The sequence below is a fragment of the Stylophora pistillata genome, chromosome 1 (genome assembly GCF_964205215.1).
Source record: "Stylophora pistillata chromosome 1, jaStyPist1.2, whole genome shotgun sequence".
NCBI classification, from domain to species: domain Eukaryota; kingdom Metazoa; phylum Cnidaria; class Anthozoa; order Scleractinia; family Pocilloporidae; genus Stylophora; species Stylophora pistillata.
The window spans coordinates 18708544-18732126 of NC_142519.1; the positions used below are offsets into that span (position 1 = coordinate 18708544).

At 38.3% G+C, this 23583-nt stretch overlaps 2 protein-coding genes and 1 pseudogene across 2 annotated transcripts; all 3 read right to left on the reverse strand.

The window, feature by feature from the left end:
• Positions 1-8153: 8153 nt before the first annotated feature.
• LOC148741519 (octopamine receptor beta-2R-like) lies at positions 8154-9599 on the reverse strand. The gene has a single exon (XM_088741803.1). The coding sequence runs from the start codon at positions 9221-9223 to the stop codon at positions 8303-8305; it is 921 nt and encodes a 306-aa protein (XP_088597929.1). The 5' UTR covers positions 9224-9599; the 3' UTR covers positions 8154-8302.
• A 4276-nt stretch (positions 9600-13875) lies between these two features.
• Positions 13876-15680, reverse strand: LOC148741520 (octopamine receptor beta-2R-like). Its single transcript, XM_088743132.1, has one exon. The coding sequence runs from the start codon at positions 15372-15374 to the stop codon at positions 14454-14456; it is 921 nt and encodes a 306-aa protein (XP_088599258.1). The 5' UTR covers positions 15375-15680; the 3' UTR covers positions 13876-14453.
• A 5956-nt stretch (positions 15681-21636) lies between these two features.
• LOC148741521 (octopamine receptor beta-2R-like) lies at positions 21637-23583 on the reverse strand (annotated as a pseudogene).

Below are 23583 nucleotides of genomic sequence, written 5' to 3' on the forward strand. Positions count from 1 at the left end.
TCTGCGATAATACCGCAAGGAATAATTTGACGCTAATCATTCTTAAGAAAAATTGAAAAACTGCTTGCTTGCCAGGGTAAAGCTGTTTCTTAGAATAAACCAGCTGATCTCAACTGACAGCAAAACTAAAACTTATTTGCAATTTAACTGGGAAGAGTACTAATCTGCCTGATTTGTATCTTATATATATTTACAATGAAAAGGGGATCTTCTAAAACCATTTTTGTTAATTTTTATATCAATTCTTCCAAACATGTCCAGTTTAATACAAACCTTGTTTGCGCTCTGTTGCATTTAACTAGCTTCACTCAAACAAAGAGATAAGGGAAGGTACGTTTTCTATTGGGGGGGGATGGGCTGGGGCTTCGGAGGGGAGGGTCATTAGTAAATATTTGAAAAATCGGGGAGGGTCAAACCTGTTTGATACGCAGCCGGGGAAGGGTCACATTTTTTTTTTCTTTGGCAAGGAAAAAACTACTCCATGTCGGTTAGTTGACTTTTAATTATTTGTTACCAAACACGCGAAGTGTATAGAAACCTAAAACTTATATATACAAGCAAAGCTACAAGTCTAAGTCAATCTACATCATTTTAAATAGATGTCGGAATATTAGATCAAAACACTATCTTGTCCCAACTAACGTAAATTGTCTCTCTCGACCCGTGCCCACTTTCGTCTATATTTTGACGTCGGTAATGTTTCCGCGCGGGATTCTGGTATAGAATTAGTGTCCACTGACGATTCGTTACTTGAGCTACTCCATCTGATAGGCTTAGCCACGAGTTTCTCGGAAACTTTTCGGCAAGCTTTGAGATTTCGGCAACTTTTTAGAATTTTGGCAACTTTTAGAATTTTCGGCAACTTTGGGCTTTTAGAGGTTCTCTGAAGCCACTTTCTTCACGTTTTGAGCCACATTGGTCAGTTTTCGATAGACATTCATTCAATTTATTCTAAAATACAATAATTAGGGCCCCCTCCATGGGTTGATTTTTGTGATGCGTTATCAAGAGGTCAGCGGTATCACGTTGCACGTTTTTCAAGATTGCGGACAATTACAGTGACTATTTGTTGATCAAGTGAAATGGAAAGAACCTCTGATATTATCATTGGACTTTGACAAATGAAATTTTGATAAGAAGCAATGTGCGAATTGTTAATCTTTAACACCCAAAAAAGGTACGAAAAGCATAAAAACTTTGGCAACTTTTCGGCAACTCCTTGGAAATTCAGCAACTTTTCGGCAACTTTTTAAAAAATAGCAACTTTTTGGCAACTTTTAGACACTTTTATCGGCAACTTTTTTGGGATTCATCGGCAACTTGTGGCTAGGCCTACCATCTGACCTCATGAAGTCCTCGCATTCTCCACAAGCGCATTTCCTTCTTTCTATTCCTCGCACATCCTTGCCCACTTTCAAGTTTTCACCGTGCAACGCTATGCAATTAACTGCTTTGTGCGCAGACACGGTTATATGAGCAACACTTCCGGTCAGTTAATTTCACTTCCGGTTATTTTTGGCTTTGAAGAGGTGGGGGGAGGGTCAGATCCTTTTGTTTAGGCATTCATGAAGGGTCATGCATTAATCCAATCTGGAAAGTGGGAGGGCCACGACTTTCTTGGTAAAAAATGTCTAAAGTATCCCGGCCCACCCCCCCAAATAAAAAACGTACCTTCCCTAACGAGCTGATTGCTTTAATTACTAGGTTTCTCGAGCTTATTTTCTAAAAAAATAGTAAAGTGAGTTTTTTCAACACAGCTGAATTAATAATTTTTCAAAACAACCTTATCTCAATCACGTCGTAAACTGTCAAGAAACGTACGAGAAACAATTAAAATTGAAGTAACACTAAACGAACTCACAAGCTCTATAGCTTTAACAATTTATCGTCTAAGAAAAGAATTTGATTGATTGACTACTGACTGATTGACTCAACTCGAATGAAAATTATAACATAACCAAAGTAAAGCGCGCGCTCTGATTGGTCAATTTAGCGTCCCCCATTTGCCCATGGGTGTACGCTGCTGACGTGAGCAAATGCAAAGACTATTTTTCCGCGCGCGCTTGTTTTTTTCTGGTCACGTAAGATTTGTTAAACAAAAGGGAACTCTTTAGCTACAATGTGTTAATGTTATGTTATAAAACAAATGGTAAACACCACAGCGTACACTATTGAGTTATGGATGCACTTGGGAGGTTTGCTAAGCACTCAAGAAGCTAGAGTCGCTCTCGGCTATCGCCTCGAGCGACTCTTACGCTTCTTTCGTGCTTAGCAACCTCCCGCGTGCATCCATAACTCAATAGTGTACGCTGTGGTGTTTACCATCTGTTAACTAGTAGATGGAAGTGCAATAAACTTAGCATTTTTTCAACCCCCGCTGTTCTTGCTTTTTCCCTTCCGGCTAAAACCATACCTTTGAAATAATTTATTGATGCCAATTACGACTAATAATCATTTATGAGCTCCACTCATTTATGAGCTTTACTCGTTTATGAGCTCTACTCTTTTCACCTGTGAGGAATTTCAAAGGTGCAAGAATGAATGCACTATCAACTATTCGGTGAATGGCAAAAACAGTGAAACTATGAGTGTAAGGGTGAATTTCAAAGATAATTTGAAACAGCTTCTCTCAGAACAGCTTCAAAGCAGCAAAGCAATTAGCCCGGTCAAATGCACATAACAGTTCAACGCAACATCTTGCAACATTTTTGGATCGTGCTATGAGATTCTCAAGATCTTACTTTGACTCAGCGGTGTTAGCGTAATGAACAATGTGGCCCTAGCCAGGGTTTGGGGCTTGAACGCAGGAAATTCAAAAGTTGCTTGTTTGCCAGGTTAGAACCGTTTCTTACAGTAAACCAGCTGATCTAAATTGGCATAAAAACGAAAACTCATTTGATATTTAATTAGGAATAGTACTTATCTGCCTGATTTGCATCATACGCGTGAAAAGCGGATCTCTAAAAAAAGCAGTCTACTCGTTTTTAAAGCGAAGTTGTTTAGAAAACAAACACCTCGAGGTGATCCTGGAATATAATTTTACTTTTATTTATACTTGTCGACGTCTAAGTCGAGTGACAACTGATGCAAACTTAAAAAACAAATGTTTTAGAGTTCTTGGATTAGCTGAAAAAATTGCTTCACGTTATCCAAATGATGTGAAAAAAACTTTTTGTCATGTCCTTCTTGATACCCCGCTTGAAGACGGCATAAACAGTGGAGTCACTGTGATAGCAGTGACTCCACTGTTAATCATCATTTAACGTTTTTCCGCCTCAAAATGTAATTATTTTTCCAGCCCTTACTTATTGATTGTCGAATTGTGGGAAAAAATAATTATAGCTGAAGAAAGATTCTGGTTGAACATGTTTTTTTCCATATAAGCTGTTATGCTTTAATGGATTGACGCGTTGGGCATTATGGCTTTTCATTCATGACTCAATTTGGTTCCTTTTTTTCCACGTGACACAGTCAATATGCTTTGTTATCTCCATATTTATCTCTCTTGAATACGGCGTAGACGACGGGGTTAATGGCTGAGTTCAATTTAAGAAGGGGAACTATATATTCTTTATCATCACACGGTTTTTCGTCTTTCTAAATGCATATAAAGCTGCATCGCAAGGCGAATGAGTGAGTTAGAAGGAATATACCAATAACATTTACATTTCTAAGTTTGATGACGTCGATTGTCGTGTTTTTTGTTTGTTTGTTTGTTTTTTTTATGCCTAATTTTAGCTTATGGAGTTATCAACTAATCAGGGGAGAAGTAACTGTCTTCCTTGAACACATATTTTTTCCCCAAGGATCGATCGTCGTTCCTGTTAAGACGAATTCGTCGACTCGTCGAAAGCGAGACGGATTTGAATACAGCTGCATGCGCGTGAAAACGGCATTGGGAGAGGTAGATCCTCGAATAAAGTTTAGTTTTGTATTACAGCTGTTAAGAAACGGTTTATACTTCTTCCATGCTAGTTCAGCCAGGGTATGTCAATAGCAATTTTTGAACAAATTCAGTCTCATATTAGAACAGAATTTTTATAACGGTGCAGTAAAAGAAATGGCATTATTGTATAAGCATATCTGTTGTTACTAAGAAAGGATGGCTCTATATCATTAATACAACATCTTCATAACGCTAACCATGAATTTGAATACTAATCAACATCATCGCATCAGTTATTATCTAAGAGGCCTCGAGACCATCATTGTTACGTAAACGGCCTTCATTCCTTCTTTGGTAAGTTAATGGTATACTATTTACATGAGAGAAATGCTGCGGGGAGACGTTTTTGCGAGCATTTGTTTTTTAATCGATGAAAAGTGCACAAGTAATAATGTCCTCGCGGTGACATGATAAATTTTGATGACTAGCAAGAAATTAATTTCTAAAGATAGCTAATTAAGGGGTTTGATGATCTTTCTCTGTCAGCTCCAGGACATTGTCAGCTCTCCTATTGGTGTGTCAGATAGAATCGCATAATTGAATAAAATCTCGCATTCTGATTGATTAACGAAGCGAGGTATTTCGCGTAGAATTGCTTGTTGAAAACGAGACTAAGTAATAATGTTTCGCATCCATATATACATAAAAACTATTGTCAAATTATAACACCACAACAGGAGACATTTTTTTAAGATGTCCTTTTAAATTGTTTCAAAACCATTGCCACCTTTGAAGAAGCCAAAAACAAACAAAAGCGTTTTTCAAAGTGAGCCTGAGGTTCTTCCTTGTTTTTAACTGAACTGGAGTGCACATTTCGGATAAAACCAAACAATTTTATTGCTGTTTTCTTTTTTATTTTTATTCAACTATGCGATTCAACGAGAATCTATTACCTGAATCGTGAATTCCGAGTTAAATTGCATTTGAAAACCGATGGCGCACCCACTTTTACTATAGGCCGACCGGGTCATGTGACAAGAAAGCTTATACAAATTTATTAAATCTTATTGTCTGATATGAGACGAACTTCTCATCATGTCATAATAAAAATAATAATAATGGTAATAATAATAATTATAATCGAATTTTTACCCAGGAAAACCCTTCAGTAAAAAATACTGTTATCAACGGGGTCACCACGATCGTGAAAACTTGTTTTTAAATGTAAAAGAAGGAGAAATGAGAAACAGAAGAATCACTGAAGATGCAGAATTTCATGGCTCAAATTGCAGTTCTTTTTTCCTTTTGTCATTTTTGAACATTCGCATTCTAGTTGCGGGGGTGTTCATAGCAGCTGCTGTCTGCCTGTTCAATTAAAATTACATGTCCAACAGAAAACGTTTACCTTCTTGTTGCATTTTGTCGGTTTAAATCATAAAGGTATACATTTAACAAATAAACTCTCACCCTCGATCTTGTTTGCTATCAGGGGTTAATATTCTACGCACTGCTATGAATATTCTCCTTGCTGTTCTATTTAAATGACAAGTAGACTTAGTTTATCAATTAAGAGCTTCTTTGGTTAACGTTCGTTTCCTTCATGATTCTCATGACTTTGATTGTGATACCGTAAGGAGAAATTACAATATGCTAGTCGGTCGGTCTTACGGTTTATAGTTGAGCACAGTAAATTCAAAAGTTCCTCGTTTGCCAGAGAATCAGGAAGTGTCGTCTAGAAAACCAGCTGATCTCAACTGGACATCCGGCAAAACTAGATCTCATTTGCATTTCGCTCGAAAAAGGTACTAATCTGTTTGATTTGCATAAATTATAAACCCTACAGGGCCAACGAGCGGACTGCAACAATCATCGTCGCATCTCGCTGTTGTATATTGCTGGAAAAATCGTAGCACGTGTAATAGGGAGAAGGACAACTGCTTTGGCGGAGGAGGTGAACCTTGAAAGCCAATGCGGATATAGGGAGAACCGCAGTACAGTGGACATGCTTTTTGCCGCGCGTCAAGTGCAAGAAAAATGCGGAGAACACCAGCGTGGCCTTTATATAGTCTTTGTGGATCTAACAAAGACCTTTGACTCGGTGTCTCGTACAGGACTTTGGATGCTCCTCCACAGAGTTGGTTTCCCAGAAAAGGTGATAAACATCATTTGATCTTTTCATGATGGCATGCAAGCACGTGTTGTGGACGGTGGGCTGGAATCTGCTCCCTTTGACGTAGATAATGGTGTCAAGCAAGGTTGTGTTTTTGCACCACTGCTGTTCAGCATTGTTATGGACGCTGTGATCTATGATGCCTTTTATAATTGCGAGAAAGGCATAAATTTCGATGTGCGGTACGATGGAGGAATATTCAACCTTCGACGATTTAAGGCAAAGACCAATATACTGGACAGAGAGCTACTCTACGCTGATGACTGCGCTCTTGTTGCTCACATCAAAGAAGATGTCCAAGTTCATTTTGACTGCCTTAGTAATGCCACAAAGAGATATGCCCTTTCGATCTCCATAAAGAAAACTGAAGTGCTATTACAACCTAAGTCTGGTAGCTGCTTTCCTGAAGGAAACGTGTCTATTAAAAGTCAAGTCTCAATTAAACTTCATGAAGATGGAATGCGCAGCCCACACAGCACAACAGTATAGCTTCAATCAATAACGATTATCTCGAAGAAATTGGATTGTGCACATAACTCAAACAGTTGTGGAGAATCTATTTGCAGTTTCCCATTTTAAGCGTGACACCTTCACCGCCTTTTTTATTATTCCCGATACTTTGGAATAATTACCAAAAAGTCATTGAAGAGAGTAACAAAATGGGCATCAAGTATTTTACTCATGAAAATCCTACTATTGCGTCTCTCCGACCAGCATGCAGTTTGCAAATGCCAACAGAAGAGATCAGCCCCGAGACCGAAAGTACTTTGAAAAAATATTTTAAGAAGTATCGTCCGTCGGACAAAGGACAGTTCGGGAGGAAACTACCAAGGACAAGGCAGGGGCTTTTCCACCAGCCGTCTTCTCGAAGCAAGATTCTACGAAAGTGGACTTGTTGGCGGGACTAAGGAACGATTTCAATTCTGGAGATCAACCAGTAGGGCTCAGCAGCGAAAAAAGGGCTGTTTAAGCTACTTCAGAAGGTGGGAATGTGACAGATGCCACATTTGTTGACGACTGTATCGTTGAAGTGACAGTTGCTGAGGTGCGAACCAATGCAGGCGAATATTAAACGGACTCAGACGGACACGTGATGGATGCCGGCGAAGACGAATACAACAAGTAACTGTATAAGTCTGTAGGTTTGTTGTACACTCTAGTACACAAACTGTTGACATAGCCTCGTCGGAAATTTCTCACGTATACTTTAGAGCCTGATGAAAGGAATTGACTGCTGTTAAAACCTGAGTTAGCTCCTCTATGATACAGGAGGTAGCGCCGGTACAGTCGTTAATGTAGCGGCCGTAGAGTTCAGGTTTGGGGTCGTTGTATTGACTGAAAAATTGGTGTTCAATAAAACCTACGAAAAGATTGGCGTAGTTGGGTCCCATTTTGCTACCTATACCTACGCCATTGGTTTGCTTGTAACAATAGTCCCAGAATGAAAAGCAATTGAGTGTAAGCACTCGTTTGGTTAGGCGGAGTATAGTGTTTCAGAATGTTTGAGGGCCAAGACACCTTCGCCAAATTAGGAATGACAGTATAAGGAGATGCAATATCCACGATACAAACAAGTTCGTCTTCGCCAAGGAAATTAAAGTTGGTTGGCTGTCTTTAATGTATGATTGTAACGTTTTGACGATAGGAGACATAACTTAATTTTGTTTAAACATCTGGAAATAAGTTCCGCGGGACAACTGTAGGCCGACACGATGGGTCGACCTGGGTTGTTACATTTGTGAATTTTAGATAAAAAGTAAATGCACGAAGTTCTGAGAGTGGTTATGGTGGTATTTTGTAGTCTTCATCACACGGTTTTCCGTCGTTCAAACTATATCTAAAGCCATATCGCAAAGTGAATGAGTAAGCTACAAGAAACAAGCAGATAACATTTGCCATTAGTCAGCAAACTTCAGTCTGATTGATAGGCTGACTGACTGACTCACAGAATGGCATTTAAAGCTATAAGATGAGGCAGACAAACTAGCAAAATTATACAAAAGAAAAGAAATCAAAAGGAATGAGAATAGGTAAGAATCGATGAGATTAAAAAAATTATTTTCAACCATTAGGTGATTTACTCTTCCCACCATGGACACACCGTAAGCAAATCCTTAAATATGATTTTATTTTCATCATTTTGCTATTGATTGTTTACTTGTGGAAGGAATTATTGTGGGTAAATGGACTAATTCTGGTTGAGAAGAAGTTTATCAAAGGTTTGCAGTTCTCACTGGATTGACGTGTTAGACATTATAGTTGCGTAGGATGAAAGAGTTGTTTTCATGAATTGGTTCGATGTGGTTTCTTTTTTTACACATGACACAGCAAATATACCGTGTTATCTCCTTGATTATATCTCTCTTGAAGACGGCGTAAGCGACGGGGTTAATGGCGCAATTTATTACAAGCAGTGGTAATTTGTATTCTTTATCATCACACGGTTTTTCGTGATTGTTCAAAATGTATATGAGGCTACATCGCAAAGCCAACGAGTAAGCTACAAGAAACAGGCCAATAACAACTGCCATTATTTTTACAGCAGCCTTCTCCGGGATTTTGAACAAAAATCGCTGATTAAGGCGGAGTTGTTTTCCTAAGATGTGGGCGGCTCTTTCGCGCTTATAAATAACATAGTACATTGATCCAAAGCAGAAAATTAACCCGCAACACGGCAAAAATTCTAATAAAACCATGACAATTGACGTCAGAACCTTAAACAGCAGAATTTCACTAAAAACAAGCCAGTCTAGTAAAAAAGCTAAGACAACAACCACTGCGATGGTCCAAGAGATAAAAATCATCTGGAAAACGCGTCTGCGCGTCAAAAAAGTCAAGTACCTTAACGGCTTTACAACAGCAACGTAGCGCTCAAGGACTAAACAGCACAAGTTTGTCACAGATGAGTACATGAACAGCCACCTTAGATAATCCACCCTGCTTGCTAAGAAGGCCTTAGGATCGCATCCAGTTATCGCCTCACAGACGAAAAGCGGGGGAAAAGCTGTCAACCCAGCACAAAAGTCCGCCACGGCAAGAGAAACTATAAATGCGTTGGTTTTTGTTCGAAGCCGCCGTCTTCTGCAAATAAGAAAGATAATAAATCCATTTCCAGAACAGGTCAGGATGGAAAGAGACCAGCCAAGAATCCAAAACCACGTTTCCATATTTCGATATTCAAGCGGCCGTCCCTTCACAGATGAAAGCTGAGAAGATAATCTTCCGGTAAGAAACTAATGTCAGACCACAATTCACAAGAAATTTGAAAACACCTGGTGATTTTTTCTTGTGTCAAGTTCCGCTAAAAACACATCACAATTAATTAATCAGCATGAATTCTTGCCTCTCTTTCTGTTAGGTCAACAACCTCCATTCCTTCATTGGTAAGAATTGAAATAAAGGAGGGAAACTGACTGTAAGAGAGGCCAGCTCGAGGAAAACATTCGTCAGTACATCACTGGTTAAAAACGCGCAAATTACCAAAGTTTGCGACAATATGATATAATTGATGAACGAAAGGAATAGCTAGAGAGAGAATTTGACAACCTGTCTCTCACAGCTTGAGGACACTGTCAGGTCTTGAAAACTTAGCATTCTAACTATGAACATTCTCCATACTCTTCTCTATAATTTGCTATTGTAAAGAGAAGGAGAATTTTTGTATCAATCAAGGGCTCCTTTGGTTCATTCCCTTCTGATTCTCAAGTTATTTTGACTCAGCCGTAAAACCGTAAGGAACAATTTGACGCTAGTCAGTCTTAATATTATGAGGGTTAAATGCAGCAAATTCAAAGTTTTCTTGTCTGCCAGGTTAGAACTGTTTCTTACAAATAAACCAGCTGATCTCATCTGTCATCAAAACTAACACTCACTTGCAATTTAACTCGGAAGAATATTAATATGTCTGTTTTGCATCATATACATTTTTACTCTGAATTACGGATCACTTTAAAATGCATTTTTCTTTTGGTGATACTAAATAAAATTTATTTCTTACAATTTTCAAAACATGTGCAGTTTAATGCAAACCTTTTTTGCGCTCTGTTGAATTTAATTAGCTTCAACTCAAAACAGAGAAATAAGGAGCTGATTGCTTTAACTGCTAAGTTTCTCAAGCTTATTTTCTGAGAAAATTTAAACAGCATAGTAAAGTAAGCTTTCACAACACAGTTGAATTAATAAACGTTAATTTACACAATTGTTAATGCCTGTCTCATGTTAACTATGATCGATTAAAAATAAAAAAAATGTTGTCGACATTAATGTATACAATAGGGAATGTATCTATTTAGAAAAAAATCGTGAATCATTAAGAGGCTCAATGTTGTTTCTCATCTTCCAGATCAGCAAATGCGCCGTTTTGTTTCTTAATTAATGTCCCTCTTGAACAGAGCCGGTAAGCGACGGGGTTTATGACAGGCAGAGTTTAAAACTAGCAGAGGCAATTTAAGTTGTTTACCTTTACATGGTTGTTCTTCTTTCATAATGTATATAAGACTACATCGCAGAGAGCATGCAGAACAAACAAGGAATAGGCCTATAACAATTCCAATCACTTTCACAGCAGAAGAGATCTAGAACGATTGTCGTTAAAAGCGAGCCACATTACAACATCGGGACAAACAACAAGAACTGAAAGGGCCCAAGAAAGAAAAATAATCTGGGGGACACGTTCGCGCGTAATAAATAATAGGTAATTGAGAGGTTGCACAACAGCAAAGTAGCGATCCAGGACTGAACTGCACAAATTTACAAATTTGCAAATTTGCAAATTTACATGAACAGCCACCTTAAATAATCCACCCTATAAGCAAAAGGAACTTCAGGATCGCATCCAGTTGTCTTCTCTCAAACGAAAAGGGGAGGAACAGTACTCAGCCCAACACAAACATCTGCCACGGCAAGTGAAGCGACAAACGCGTTGGTTTTGGTTTGAAGCCGCCTTCTTCTACAAACAAGGAAAATGATAAATCCATTTCCAGTTATGGTCAGAATGGAAAGAGACCAGCCAAAAATCCAAAACTAAGTTTTACATTAACAGCTTACCTAATGCTATTTCAGATGCTAGGATGATTCTCTAAGCAGATGATGCTGTATTACTTTTTGCGGGATCAACTGCAGCTGAACTCAAAGAGTCCTTCAGTCTTGGTTTTACGCAAATTTGCAGCTGGTACCATGATAACAAGCTGACCTTGAATGTTGAGAAAACAAAACTGATGCTGACTGGAAGTAAAAATGTACTAACATCTTTTGAGGACTTTCAATTTAAATCTGATGATGATGTGATCATTGATCGTGTGAAATCTTTTAAATACCTTGGAGTGACAATTGACGAAAAATGAAATTGGAGGCCTAATATTTAGTTTTGTTTAGTTTAGTTTAATTCATTCGCCACGGGAATGGCAGGAGAAAGGAACAGAACTTTCGTCCTAATTGACACCTAACTCCTTTGTACCCACCCATCCCACCCCAGGGGAGGACATCCATCACACAGTAATCTCGTGCGTGGGAAATTAACGTCTCCTACGTCCCCTAACCCTGCAGGAGACGGGACCTACATTTATTCGTCTCTATCCAAGAAGACTAGAATATCTAACCATTTCTTGATGTTATAGAAAGGAAGTAAATTCTTCTCAATTATTTTAAGACTTTGAAATTTGATCAAGAGGTTAGGTCATCGTATCTGTGTTTTTAATCGCATTTCCCATATGCTTGACGAAAAGATTCACCTTGCGTACTACAAGGGTTTGGTGCTACCTCATTTAGACTATGCGGATATAATATGGGGCGATCAACCAGGGTTAAAATCTGAAATGGAACAGCTACAGGCCTTCCAAAATAAGTTTGCTAAAAAGGTCTATGGCAAGAAGGCTTCCTCTCAGAAGAGGCAATGAAAGAATTAATGTGGTTGCCTTTGGAATTTCGTCGTCGTGCGCATCGTTGTGTACTTGTTCAGAACGCAATAAAAGGAAACATTCCTGAATACTTTGAGAACTTTAAATCAACACTAAATTCACATGGTTACAACACAAGAAATGGACACCTTCCACGGCTTAGAAGAATCAGAACGGAATGGGGAAGATGCATAACGTCTTATCAAGCAACAAACGAATGGTTGGCACTTCCGCCTGAGTTGAAAAAGCCTATGCCACCATTAATTTTTAAAAGACACTTAAATAATTATTTTTTGAAATTACCTTTTAACCTAAGCATATTCTTAATTTTAGTATTTTAATATTCGTGCTTTTATATGCTTCTTTACATCTACGTATACAAATTATTATTTTCTTTTAATTTTTTTTATCTAATCTAAATGTATTTTTTGTCAGGGTACCCCCCCTGAAAACCACTCAATGTGATGGGAGTATCCTCTTTAAATATTATTTATTATCATTATTATTATTATTGTTATTATTATTACTATTTCCATTTTGGAAAGGGTGACTGTACAATGATAAACTATCAAGATTGGCGCGAGAAAAAAGTTGAAGTGACACTAAACGCGTGAACCCACAAGCTTTACAGCTTTACCAATTATCGTTAAACAAAAGGATTTGATTGATTGGTGACTGACTGACTTAACTCGAATGAAAACTAGAAGATGGACGTGCGATAAACTTGGCATTTTTTTCAACGCTTATTGTTCCAGCTTGTTTTCTTCCGGTTAAAACTATATCTTTGAAATAATTTATTGATGCCTGCTTCGGCTAATAATCATTTGTGAGCTCCACTCATTAATGAGCTTTACTCATTAATGAGCTTTACTCATTCATGAGCTTTACTCATTAATGAGCTTTACTCATTTATGAGCTCTACTCATTTGACATGCGAGGAATTTCAAAGGTGCAAGAATTAATATACTATTAACAATGGGGAGAATGGCAAAAACAGTGAAACTATGGGTGTAAGAGCGAATTTCAAAGAAAATTTGAAACAGCTTCTCTCATTACGAATTCAAAGCTAAAAATAGCAAGAAGAGTTAAAGCCCGGTCAAGTTCATTTAATACTTCAACGCAACAATGATCTCTCAACATCGTTAGATCGTGTTATGAGAAGTTGTGAAGGAGCTGGCCGAGGCGCGCGCAACATCTCAATCGTGCAACTTCCAAAAATGTTGCAACAAAAATTTGACCATTTCAAACTCGGTCCAACATCTTGCAACATGCTGCACAATGTTGGTACTGGGTGGCCAAACGTGAGCAACAAACTGCGCGCAATAATGTTCCGAGATGTTGCATTGAAATGTTGCGTGCGTTTAGCCGGGCCTTCATACGATTTTAATCCAGAAACAAAATTTCTTCATGGGTCAATTATTAGTTGCATGGTTTGTGAGGCGCGTCCTAAACTTGAAGATCAAAGACGGCAGGGGAGTTAAATTGGCAAGAATTCTTCCATTCGGAGTAAACTGCCGACAGGAGCTCTTCTTCTAAGACGCAGGTAGCTTGATAACAAGATGATTAAAGCGACGCAAAAAATGAAAGACAGCAAGGCAGAAAAGCCCAAAAAATTCCATTTCGTCAAAATAAGTATTTTAAATATTGAACGCTGGCTAGAAACAGTCGCCCGAGAGATGAAAAACACCAGAAAAACGCGGTGACGCTGGACAAAAGTCAAATATTTCAAAGGCACTACGACAGCAACATAGCGCTCCAGGACTAAAATGCGCAGCTTTACGGTGGAGGCGAACGGGAATAAGTTCCAAAATCGTTAGATTACTCGTCCCAATCGCTCCCTTCGGGGCAGAAAAATAATAAAGGGACTGCACTCAATCCAACAAAGAAGTTAGCAAAAGCAAGAGAAACGATAATCCCTGAGGCAGCTTTTAATATTTATGAAATCTCCTTTATATATGAGTATATCAGAGGGCAATCATGCCGCCGTTTGTCAGGTTCTTTAATTACGGTGGAGATACTGTTCTTGCTATAAATATACATTTTCGTTGAACACAATTTTTCTTTTTTCGTCGTTCAAAATGTACATAAAGCTACATCGCAAAGCGAATAAGAAAGCTACAAGAAATAAGCCAATAACATTTGCATTAGTTCGAGTTTCACAGCCGGCAAACTTAAGTCTGGTTGATAGGCTGACTGACTGACTCATAGACTGACATTCAATACTATAAGATGAAACAGACAAACTAGCAAAATTATACGAAAGAAAAGAAATCTAAAGGAGCGGGAATGGGTAAGAATCAGTAAGATTAAAAAAACCTTTTTCAACCATTACATGATCTTCTCTTCTCACCATGAACGCACTGTGAGAAAATCCGTAAACATTTTAATTTCATCATCTAGTAATTGGCTGTTAACTTGTGGAAGGAACGATTGTGGGTAAATGGACTAATTCTGGTTGAGAAGAAGTTTATCAAGGGTTTGCAGTTCTCAGTGGACTGACGTGTTAGGCATTATAGTTGCGTAGGATGAAAGAGTTGTTTTCATGAATTGGTTCAATGTGGTTTCTTTTTTTACACATGACACAGCAAATATACCGTGTTATCTCCTTGATTATATCTCTCTTGAAGACGGCGTAAGCTACGGGGTTAATAGCGGAGTTTAATACAAGCAGTGGCAATTTGTATTCTTGATCATCACACGGTTTTTCGTGATTGTTCAAAATGTATATGAGGCTACATCGCAAAGCGAACGAGTAGGCTACAAGAAACAAGCCAATAACAACTGCCATTATTTTTACAGCAGCCTTCTCCTGGATTTTGAACAAAAATCGCTGATTAAAGCGGAGTTGTTTTGCTAAGATGTGGGCGGCTCTTTCGTGCTTATAAATAACATGGTACATTGATCCAAAGCAGAAAATTAACCCGCAACCCAGCAAAAATTCTAAAAACACCATGAGAATCGATATCAGAACTTTGAAGAGCAGAACTTCGCTAAAAGCAAGCCACTCTACTAAAAAAGCCAAGACAACAACCACTGCGATGGTCCAAGAGATAAAAATCATCTGGAAAACGCATCTGCGCGCCATAGAAGTCAAGTACCTCAACGGCTTTACAACAGCAATGTAGCGCTCAAGGACTAAACTGCACAAGTTTGTCACAGATGCGTACCCGAACAGCCACCTTAAATAATCCATCCTGCTTGCCAAGAAGGCCTTAGGATCGCATCCAGTTATCGCCTCACAGACGAAAAGCGGGGGAAAAGCTGTGAACCCAGCACAAAAGTCGGCTACAGCAAGAGAAACTATAAATGCGTTGGTTTTTGTTCGAAGCCGCCGTCTTCTACAAACAAGGAAGATAATAAATCCATATCCAGAATAGGTCAGGATGGAAAGAGACCAGCCAAGAATCCAAAACCACGTTTCCATATTTCGATATTCAAGTGGCCGGCCCTACACAAATGAAAGCTGAGAAGATAATCTCTCGGTGAGGAACTAATGTAACACCATAATTCACAAGAAATTTGAAAGCACCAGGTGATTTTGTCTGGTGTAAGCTCCCCCTAAAACATATCACATTTCATTGATTAGCATGAATTCTTGCCGCTCTTGCTGTTAGCTCAACAACCTCCATATAATTTCATTGTTAAGAATTGATATAAAGGAAGGAAACTGATTGCAAGAGAGGCACGTTCGGGGGAAACATTCGTCAGTGCCGCTGTACTTACTAATAAAAAGTCGCATAAATTACCACGTTTGCGTTAGCATAATATATTTTGATGAACTAAATGGAATAGCTCAAACCCAAGCATTAATGTAAGAATTCTCCATACTCTTCTGTATACATTCCCGGTGCTTATGAGAAGGAGAATTTGTCTATCAACCAAGGGCTTCTTTGGTTCAGTGACTTTCGTTCTTTTCCGACTCTCAAGACGTTACTTTGACTCTGCGATAATACCGCAAGGAATAATTTGACGCTAATCATTCTTAAGAAAAATTGAAAAACTGCTTGCTTGCCAGGGTAAAGCTGTTTCTTAGAATAAACCAGCTGATCTCAACTGACATCGAAACTAAAACTTATTTGCAATTTAACTGGGAAGAGTACTAATCTGCCTGATTTGTATCTTATATATATTTACAATGAAAAGGGGATCTTCTAAAACCATTTTTGTTAATTTTTATATCAATTCTTCCAAACATGTCCAGTTTAATACAAACCTTGTTTGCGCTCTGTTGCATTTAACTAACTTCACTCAAACAAAGAGATAAGGGAAGGTACGTTTTTTATTGGGGGGAGGATGGGCTGGGGCTTCGGAGGGGAGGGTCATTAGTAAATATTTGAAAAATCGGGGAGGGTCAACCCTGTTTGATACGCAGCCGGGGAAGGGTCGCATTTTTTTTTTTCTTTGGCAAGGAAAAAACTACTCCATGTCGGTTAGTTGACTTTTAATTATTTGTTACCAAACACGCGAAGTGTATAGAAACCTAAAACTTATATACAAGGAAAGCTACCAGTCTAAATCAATCTACATCATTTTAAATAGATGTCGGAATATTAGATCAAAACACTATCTTGTCCCAACTAACGTAAATTGTCTCTCTCGACCCGTGCCCGCTTTCGTCTATATTTTGACGTCGGTAATGTTTCCGCGCGGGATTCTGGTATAGAATTAGTGTCCACTGACGATTCGTTACTTGAGCTACTCCATCTGATAGGCTTAGCCACGAGTTTCTCGGAAACTTTTCGGCAAGCTTTGAGATTTCGGCAACTTTTTAGAATTTTGGCAACTTTTAGAATTTTCGGCAACTTTGGGCTTTTTGAGGTTCTCTGAAGCCACTTTCTTCACGTTTTGAGCCACATTGGTCAGTTTTCGATAGACATTCATTCAATTTATTCTAAAATACAATAATTAGGGCCCCCTCCATGGGTTGATTTTTGTGATGCGTTATCAAGAGGTCAGCGGTATCACGTTGCACGTTTTTCAAGATGGCGGACAATTACATTGACCATTTGTTGATCAAGTGAAATGGAAAGAACCTCTGATATTATCATTGGACTTTGATAAATGAAATTTTGATAAGAAGCAATGTGCGAATTTTTAATCTTTAACACCCAAAGAAGGTACGAAAAGCATAAAAATTTTGGCAACTTTTCGGCAACCTCTTGGAAATTCAGCAACTTCTCGGCAACTTTTTAAAAAATAGCAACTTTTTGGCAACTTTTAGACACTTTTATTGGCAACTTTTTTGGGATTCATCGGCAACTTGTGGCTAGGCCTACCATCTGACCTCATGAAGTCCTCGCATTCTCCACAAGCGCATTTCCTTCTTTCTATTCCTCGCACATCCTTGCCCACTTTCAAGTTTTCACCGTGCAACGCTATGCAATTAACTGCTTTGTGCGCAGACACGGTTATGTGAGCAACACTTCCGGTCAGTTAATTTCACTTCCGGTTATTTTTGGCTTTGAAGAGGTGGGGGGAGGGTCAGATCCTTTTGTTTAGGCATTCATGAAGGGTCATGCATTAATCCAATCTGGAAAGTGGGAGGGCCACGACTTTCTTGGCAAAAAATGTCTAAAGTATCCCGGCCCACCCCCCCAAATAAAAAACGTACATTCCCTAACGAGCTGATTGCTTTAATTACTAGGTTTCTCGGGCTTATTTTCTATAAAAATAGTAAAGTGAGTTTTTTCAACACAGCTGAATTAATAATTTTTCAAAACAACCTTATCTCAATCGCGTCGTAAACTGTCAAGAAACGTACGAGAAACAATTAAAATTGAAGTAACACTAAACGAACTCACAAGCTCTATAGCTTTAACAATTATCGTCTAAAAAAAGAATTTGATTGATTGATGACTGACTGATTGACTCAACTCGAATGAAAACTAGTAGATGGAAGTGCAATAAAGTTAGCATTTTTTCAACCCCCGCTGTTCTTGCTTTTTCCCTTCCGGCTAAAACCATACCTTTGAAATAATTTATTGATGCCAATTACGACTAATAATCATTTATGAACTCCACTCATTTATGAGCTTTACTCGTTTATGAGCTCTACTCTTTTCACCTGTGAGGAATTTCAAAGGTGCAAGAATGAATGCACTATCAACTATTCGGTGAATGGCAAAAACAGTGAAACTAGGAGTGTAAGGGTGAATTTCAAAGATAATTTGAAACAGCTTCTCTCAGAACAGCTTCAAAGCAGCAAAGCAATTAGCCCGGTCAAATGCACATAACAGTTCAACGCAGCATCTTGCAATATTTTTGGATCGTGCTATGAGATTCTCAAGATCTTACTTTGACTCAGCGGTGTTAGCGTAATGAACAATGTGGCCCTAGCCAGGGTTTGGGGCTTGAACGCAGGAAATTCAAAAGTTGCTTGTTTGCCAGGTTAGAACCGTTTCTTACAGTAAACCAGCTGATCTAAATTGGCATAAAAACGAAAACTCATTTGTAATTTAATTAGGAATAGTACTTATCTGCCTGATTTGCATCATACGCGTGAAAAGCGGATCTCTAAAAAAAGCAGTCTACTCGTTTTTAAAGCGAAGTTGTTTAGAAAACAAACACCTCGAGGTGATCCTGGAATATAATTTTACTTTTATTTATACTTGTCGACGTCTAAGTCGAGTGACAACTGATGCAAACTTAAAAAACAAATGTTTTAGAGTTCTTGGATTAGCTGAAAAAATTGCTTCACTTTATCCAAATGATGTGAAAAAAACTTTTCGTCGTGTCCTTCTTGATACCCCGCTTGAAGACGGCATAAACAGTGGAGTCACTGTGATAGCAGTGACTCCACTGTTAATCATCATTTAACGTTTTTCCGCCTCAAAATGTAATTATTTTTCCAGCCGTTACTTATTGATTGTCGAATTGTGGGAAAAAATAATTATAGCTGAAGAAAGATTCTGGTTGAACATGTTTTTTTCCATATAAGCTGTTATGCTTTAATGGATTGACGCGTTGGGCATTATGGCTTTTCATTCATGACTCAATTTGGTTCCTTTTTTTCCACGTGACACAGTCAATATGCTTTGTTATCTCCATATTTATCTCTCTTGAATACGGCGTAGACGACGGGGTTAATGGCTGAGTTCAATTTAAGAAGGGGAACTATATATTCTTTATCATCACACGGTTTTTCGTCTTTCTAAATGCATATAAAGCTGCATCGCAAGGCGATTGAGTGAGTTAGAAGGAATATACCAATAACATTTACATTTCTAAGTTTGATGACGTCGATTGTCGTGTTTTTTGTTTGTTTGTTTGTTTTTTTTATGCCTAATTTTAGCTTATGGAGTTATCAACTAATCAGGGGAGAAGTAACTGTCTTCCTTGAACACATATTTTTTCCCCAAGGATCGATCGTCGTTCCTGTTAAGACGAATTCGTCGACTCGTCGAAAGCGAGACGGATTTGAATACAGCTGCATGCGCGTGAAAACGGCATTGGGAGAGGTAGATCCTCGAATAAAGTTTAGTTTTGTATTACAGCTGTTAAGAAACGGTTTATAACTTCTTCCATGCTAGTTCAGCCAGGGTATGTCAATAGCAATTTTTGAACAAATTCAGTCTCATATTAGAACAGAATTTTTATAACGGTGCAGTAAAAGAAATGGCATTATTGTATAAGCATATCTGTTGTTACTAAGAAAGGATGGCTCTATATTATTAATACAACATCTTCATAACGCTAACCATGAATTTGAATACTAATCAACATCATCGCATCAGTTATTATCTAAGAGGCCTCGAGACCATCATTGTTACGTAAACGGCCTTCATTCCTTCTTTGGTAAGTTAATGGTATACTATTTACATGAGAGAAATGCTGCGGGGAGACGTTTTTGCGAGCATTTGTTTTTTAATCGATGAAAAGTGCACAAGTAATAATGTCCTGGCGGTGACATGATAAATTTTGATGACTAGCAAGAAATTAATTTCTAAAGATAGCTAACTAAGGGGTTTGATGATCTTTCTCTGTCAGCTCCGGGACATTGTCAGCTCTCCTATTGGTGTGTCAGATAGAATCGCATAATTGAATAAAATCTCGCATTCTGATTGATTAACGAAGCGAGGTATTTCGCGTAGAATTGCTTGTTGAAAACGAGACTAAGTAATAATGTTTCGCATCCACATATACATAAAAACTATTGTCAAATTATAACACCACAACAGGAGACATTTTTTTTTAAGATGTCCTTTTAAATTGTTTCAAAACCATTGCCACCTTTGAAGAAGCCAAAAACAAACAAAAGCGTTTTTCAAAGTGAGCCTGAGGTTCTTCCTTGTTTTTAACTGAACTGGAGTGCACATTTCGGATAAAACCAAACAATTTTATTGCTGTTTTCTTTTTTATTTTTATTCAACTATTCGATTCAACGAGAATCTATTACCTGAATCGTGAATTCCGAGTTAAATTGCATTTGAAAACCGATGGCGCACCCACTTTTACTATAGGCCGACCGGGTCATGTGACAAGAAAGCTTATACAAATTTATTAGATCTTATTGTCTGATATGAGACGAACTTCTCATCATGTCATAATAAAAATAATAATAATGGTAATAATAATAATTATAATCGAATTTTCGCCCAGGAAAACCCTTCAGTAAAAAGTACTGTTATCAACGGGGTCACCACGATCGTGAAAACTTGTTTTTAAATGTAAAAGAAGGAGAAATGAGAAACAGAAGAATCACTGAAGATGCAGAATTTCATGGCTCAAATTGCAGTTCTTTTTTCCTTTTGTCATTTTTGAACATTCGCATTCTAGTTGCGGGGGTGTTCATAGCAGCTGCTGTCTGCTTGTTCAATTAAAATTGCATGTCTAACAGAAAACGTTTACCTTCTTGTTGCATTTTGTCGGTTTAAATCATAAAGGTATACATTTAACAAATCAACTCTCACCCTCGATCTTGTTTGCTATCAGGGGTTAATATTCTACGCACTGCTATGAATATTCTCTTTGCTGTTCTATTTAAATGACAAGTAGACTTAGTTTATCAATTAGGAGCTTCTTTGATTAACGTTCGTTTCCTTTAGGATTCTCATGACTTTGATTGTGATACCGTAAAGAGAAATTACAATATGCTAGTCGGTCGGTCTTACGGTTTATAGTTGAGCACAGTAAATTCAAAAGTTCCTCGTTTGCCAGAGAATCAGGAAGTTTCGTCTAGAAAACCAGCTGATCTCAGCTGGACATCCGGCAAAATTAGATCTCATTTCCATTTCGCTCGAAAAAAGTACTAGTCTGTTTCATTTGCATAAATTATAAACCCTACAGGGCCAACGAGCAGACTGCAACAATCATCGTGGAGTCTCGCTGTTGTGTATTGCTAGTTAGCTCCTCTATGATACAGGAGGTAGCGCCGGTATAGTCGTTAATGTAGCGGCCGTAGAGTTCAGGTTTGGGGTCGTTGTATTGACTGAAAAATTGGTGTTCAATAAAACCTACGAAAAGATTGGCGTAGTTGGGTCCCATTTTGCTACCTATACCTATGCCACTGGTTTGCTTGTAACAATAGTCCCAGAATGAAGAGCAATTGAGTGTAAGCACTCGTTTGGTTAGGCGGAGTATAGTGTTTCAGAATGTTTGAGGACAAAGAGACCCTCGCCAAATTAGGAATGACAGTATAAGGAGATGCAATATCCACGATAAAAACAAGTTCGTCTTCGCCAAGGAAATTAAAGTTGGTTGGCTGTCTTTAATGTATGATTGTAACGTTTTGACGATAGAAGACATAACTTAATTTTGTTTAAACATCTGGAAATAAGTCCCGCGGGACAACTGTAGGCCGACACGATGGGTCGACCTGGGTTGTTACATTTGTGAATTCTAGATAAAAAGTAAATGCACGAAGTTCTGAGAGTGGTTATGGTGGTATTTTGTAGTCTTAATCACACGGTTTTCCGTCGTTCATACTGTATCTAAAGCCATATCGCAAAGTGAACGAGTAAGCTACAAGAAACAAGCAGATAACATTTGCCATTAGTCAGCAAACTTCAGTCTGATTAATAGGCTGACTGACTGACTCACAGAATGGCATTTAAAGCTATAAGATGAAACAGACAAACTAGCAAAATTATACAAAAGAAAAGAAATCAAAAGGAATAAGAATAGGTAAGAATCGATGAGATTAAAAAAATTATTTTCAACCATTATGTGATTTACTCTTCCCACAATGGACACACTGTAAGGAAATCGTTAAACATGATTTTATTTTCATCATTTTGCTATTGATTGTTGACTTGTGGAAGGAATTATTGTGGGTAAATGGACTACTTCTGGTTGAGAAGAAGTTTATCCAAGGTTTGCAGTTCTCACTGGATTGACGTGTTAGAAATTATAGTTGCGTAAGATGAAAGAGTTGTTTTCATGACTTGGTTCGATGTTTTTTTTTTTTACACATGACACAGCAAATATACCGTGTTGTCTCCTTGTTTATGTCTCTCTTGAAGACGGCGTAAGCTACGGGGTTTATGGCGGAGTTTAATACAAGCAGTGGCAATTTGTATTCTTGATCATCACACGGTTTTTCGTGATTGTTCAAAATGTATATGAGGCTACATCGCAAAGCGAACGAGTAAGCTACAAGAAACAAGCCAATAACAACTGCCATTATTTTTACAGCAGCCTTCCCCGGGATTTTGAACAAAAATCGCTGATTAAGGCGGAGTTGTTTTGCTAAGATGTGGGCGGCTCTTTCGCGCTTATAAATAACATAGTACATTGATCCAAAGCAGAAAATTAACCCGCAACACGGCAAAAATTCTAATAAAACCATGAGAATTGATATCAGAACTTTGAAGAGCAGAACTTCGCTAAAAACAAGCCAGTCTAGTAAAAAAGCTAAGACAACAACCACTGCGATGGTCCAAGAGATAAAAATCATCTGGAAAACGCGTCTGCGCGTCAAAAAAGTCAAGTACCTTAACGGCTTTACAACAGCAATGTAGCGCTCAAGGACTAAACAGCACAAGTTTGTCACAGATGCGTACCCGAACAGCCACCTTAGATAATCCACCCTGCTTGCTAAGAAGGCCTTAGGATCGCATCCAGTTATCGCCTCACAGACGAAAAGCGGGGGAAAAGCTGTCAACCCAGCACAAAAGTCCGCCACGGCAAGAGAAACTATAAATGCGTTGGTTTTTGTTCGAAGCCGCCGTCTTCTGCAAACAAGAAAGATAATAAATCCATTTCCAGAACAGGTCAGGATGGAAAGAGACCAGCCAAGAATCCAAAACCACGTTTTCATATTTCGATATTCAAGCGGCCGTCACTTCACAAATGAAAGCTGAGAAGATAATCTTCCGGTAAGAAACTAATGTCAGACCACAATTCACAAGAAATTTGAAAACACCTGGTGATTTTTTCTTGTGTCAAGTTCCGCTAAAAACACATCACAATTAATTAATCAGCATGAATTCTTGCCTCTCTTTCTGTTAGGTCAACAACCTCCATTCCTTCATTGGTAAGAATTGAAATAAAGGAGGGAAACTGACTGTAAGAGAGGCCAGCTCGAGGAAAACATTCGTCAGTACATCACTGGTTAAAAACGCGCAAATTACCAAAGTTTGCGTCAATATGATATAATTGATGAACGAAAGGAATAGCTAGAGAGAGAATTTGAC

Bases quoted from the DNA above. Each gene is read 5' to 3' on its own strand.
- LOC148741520 (XM_088743132.1), bottom strand. From the start codon at position 15,374: ATGGAAACGTGGTTTTGGATTCTTGGCTGGTCTCTTTCCATCCTGACC.
- LOC148741519 (XM_088741803.1), bottom strand. From the start codon at position 9,223: ATGGAAACGTGGTTTTGGATTCTTGGCTGGTCTCTTTCCATCCTGACC.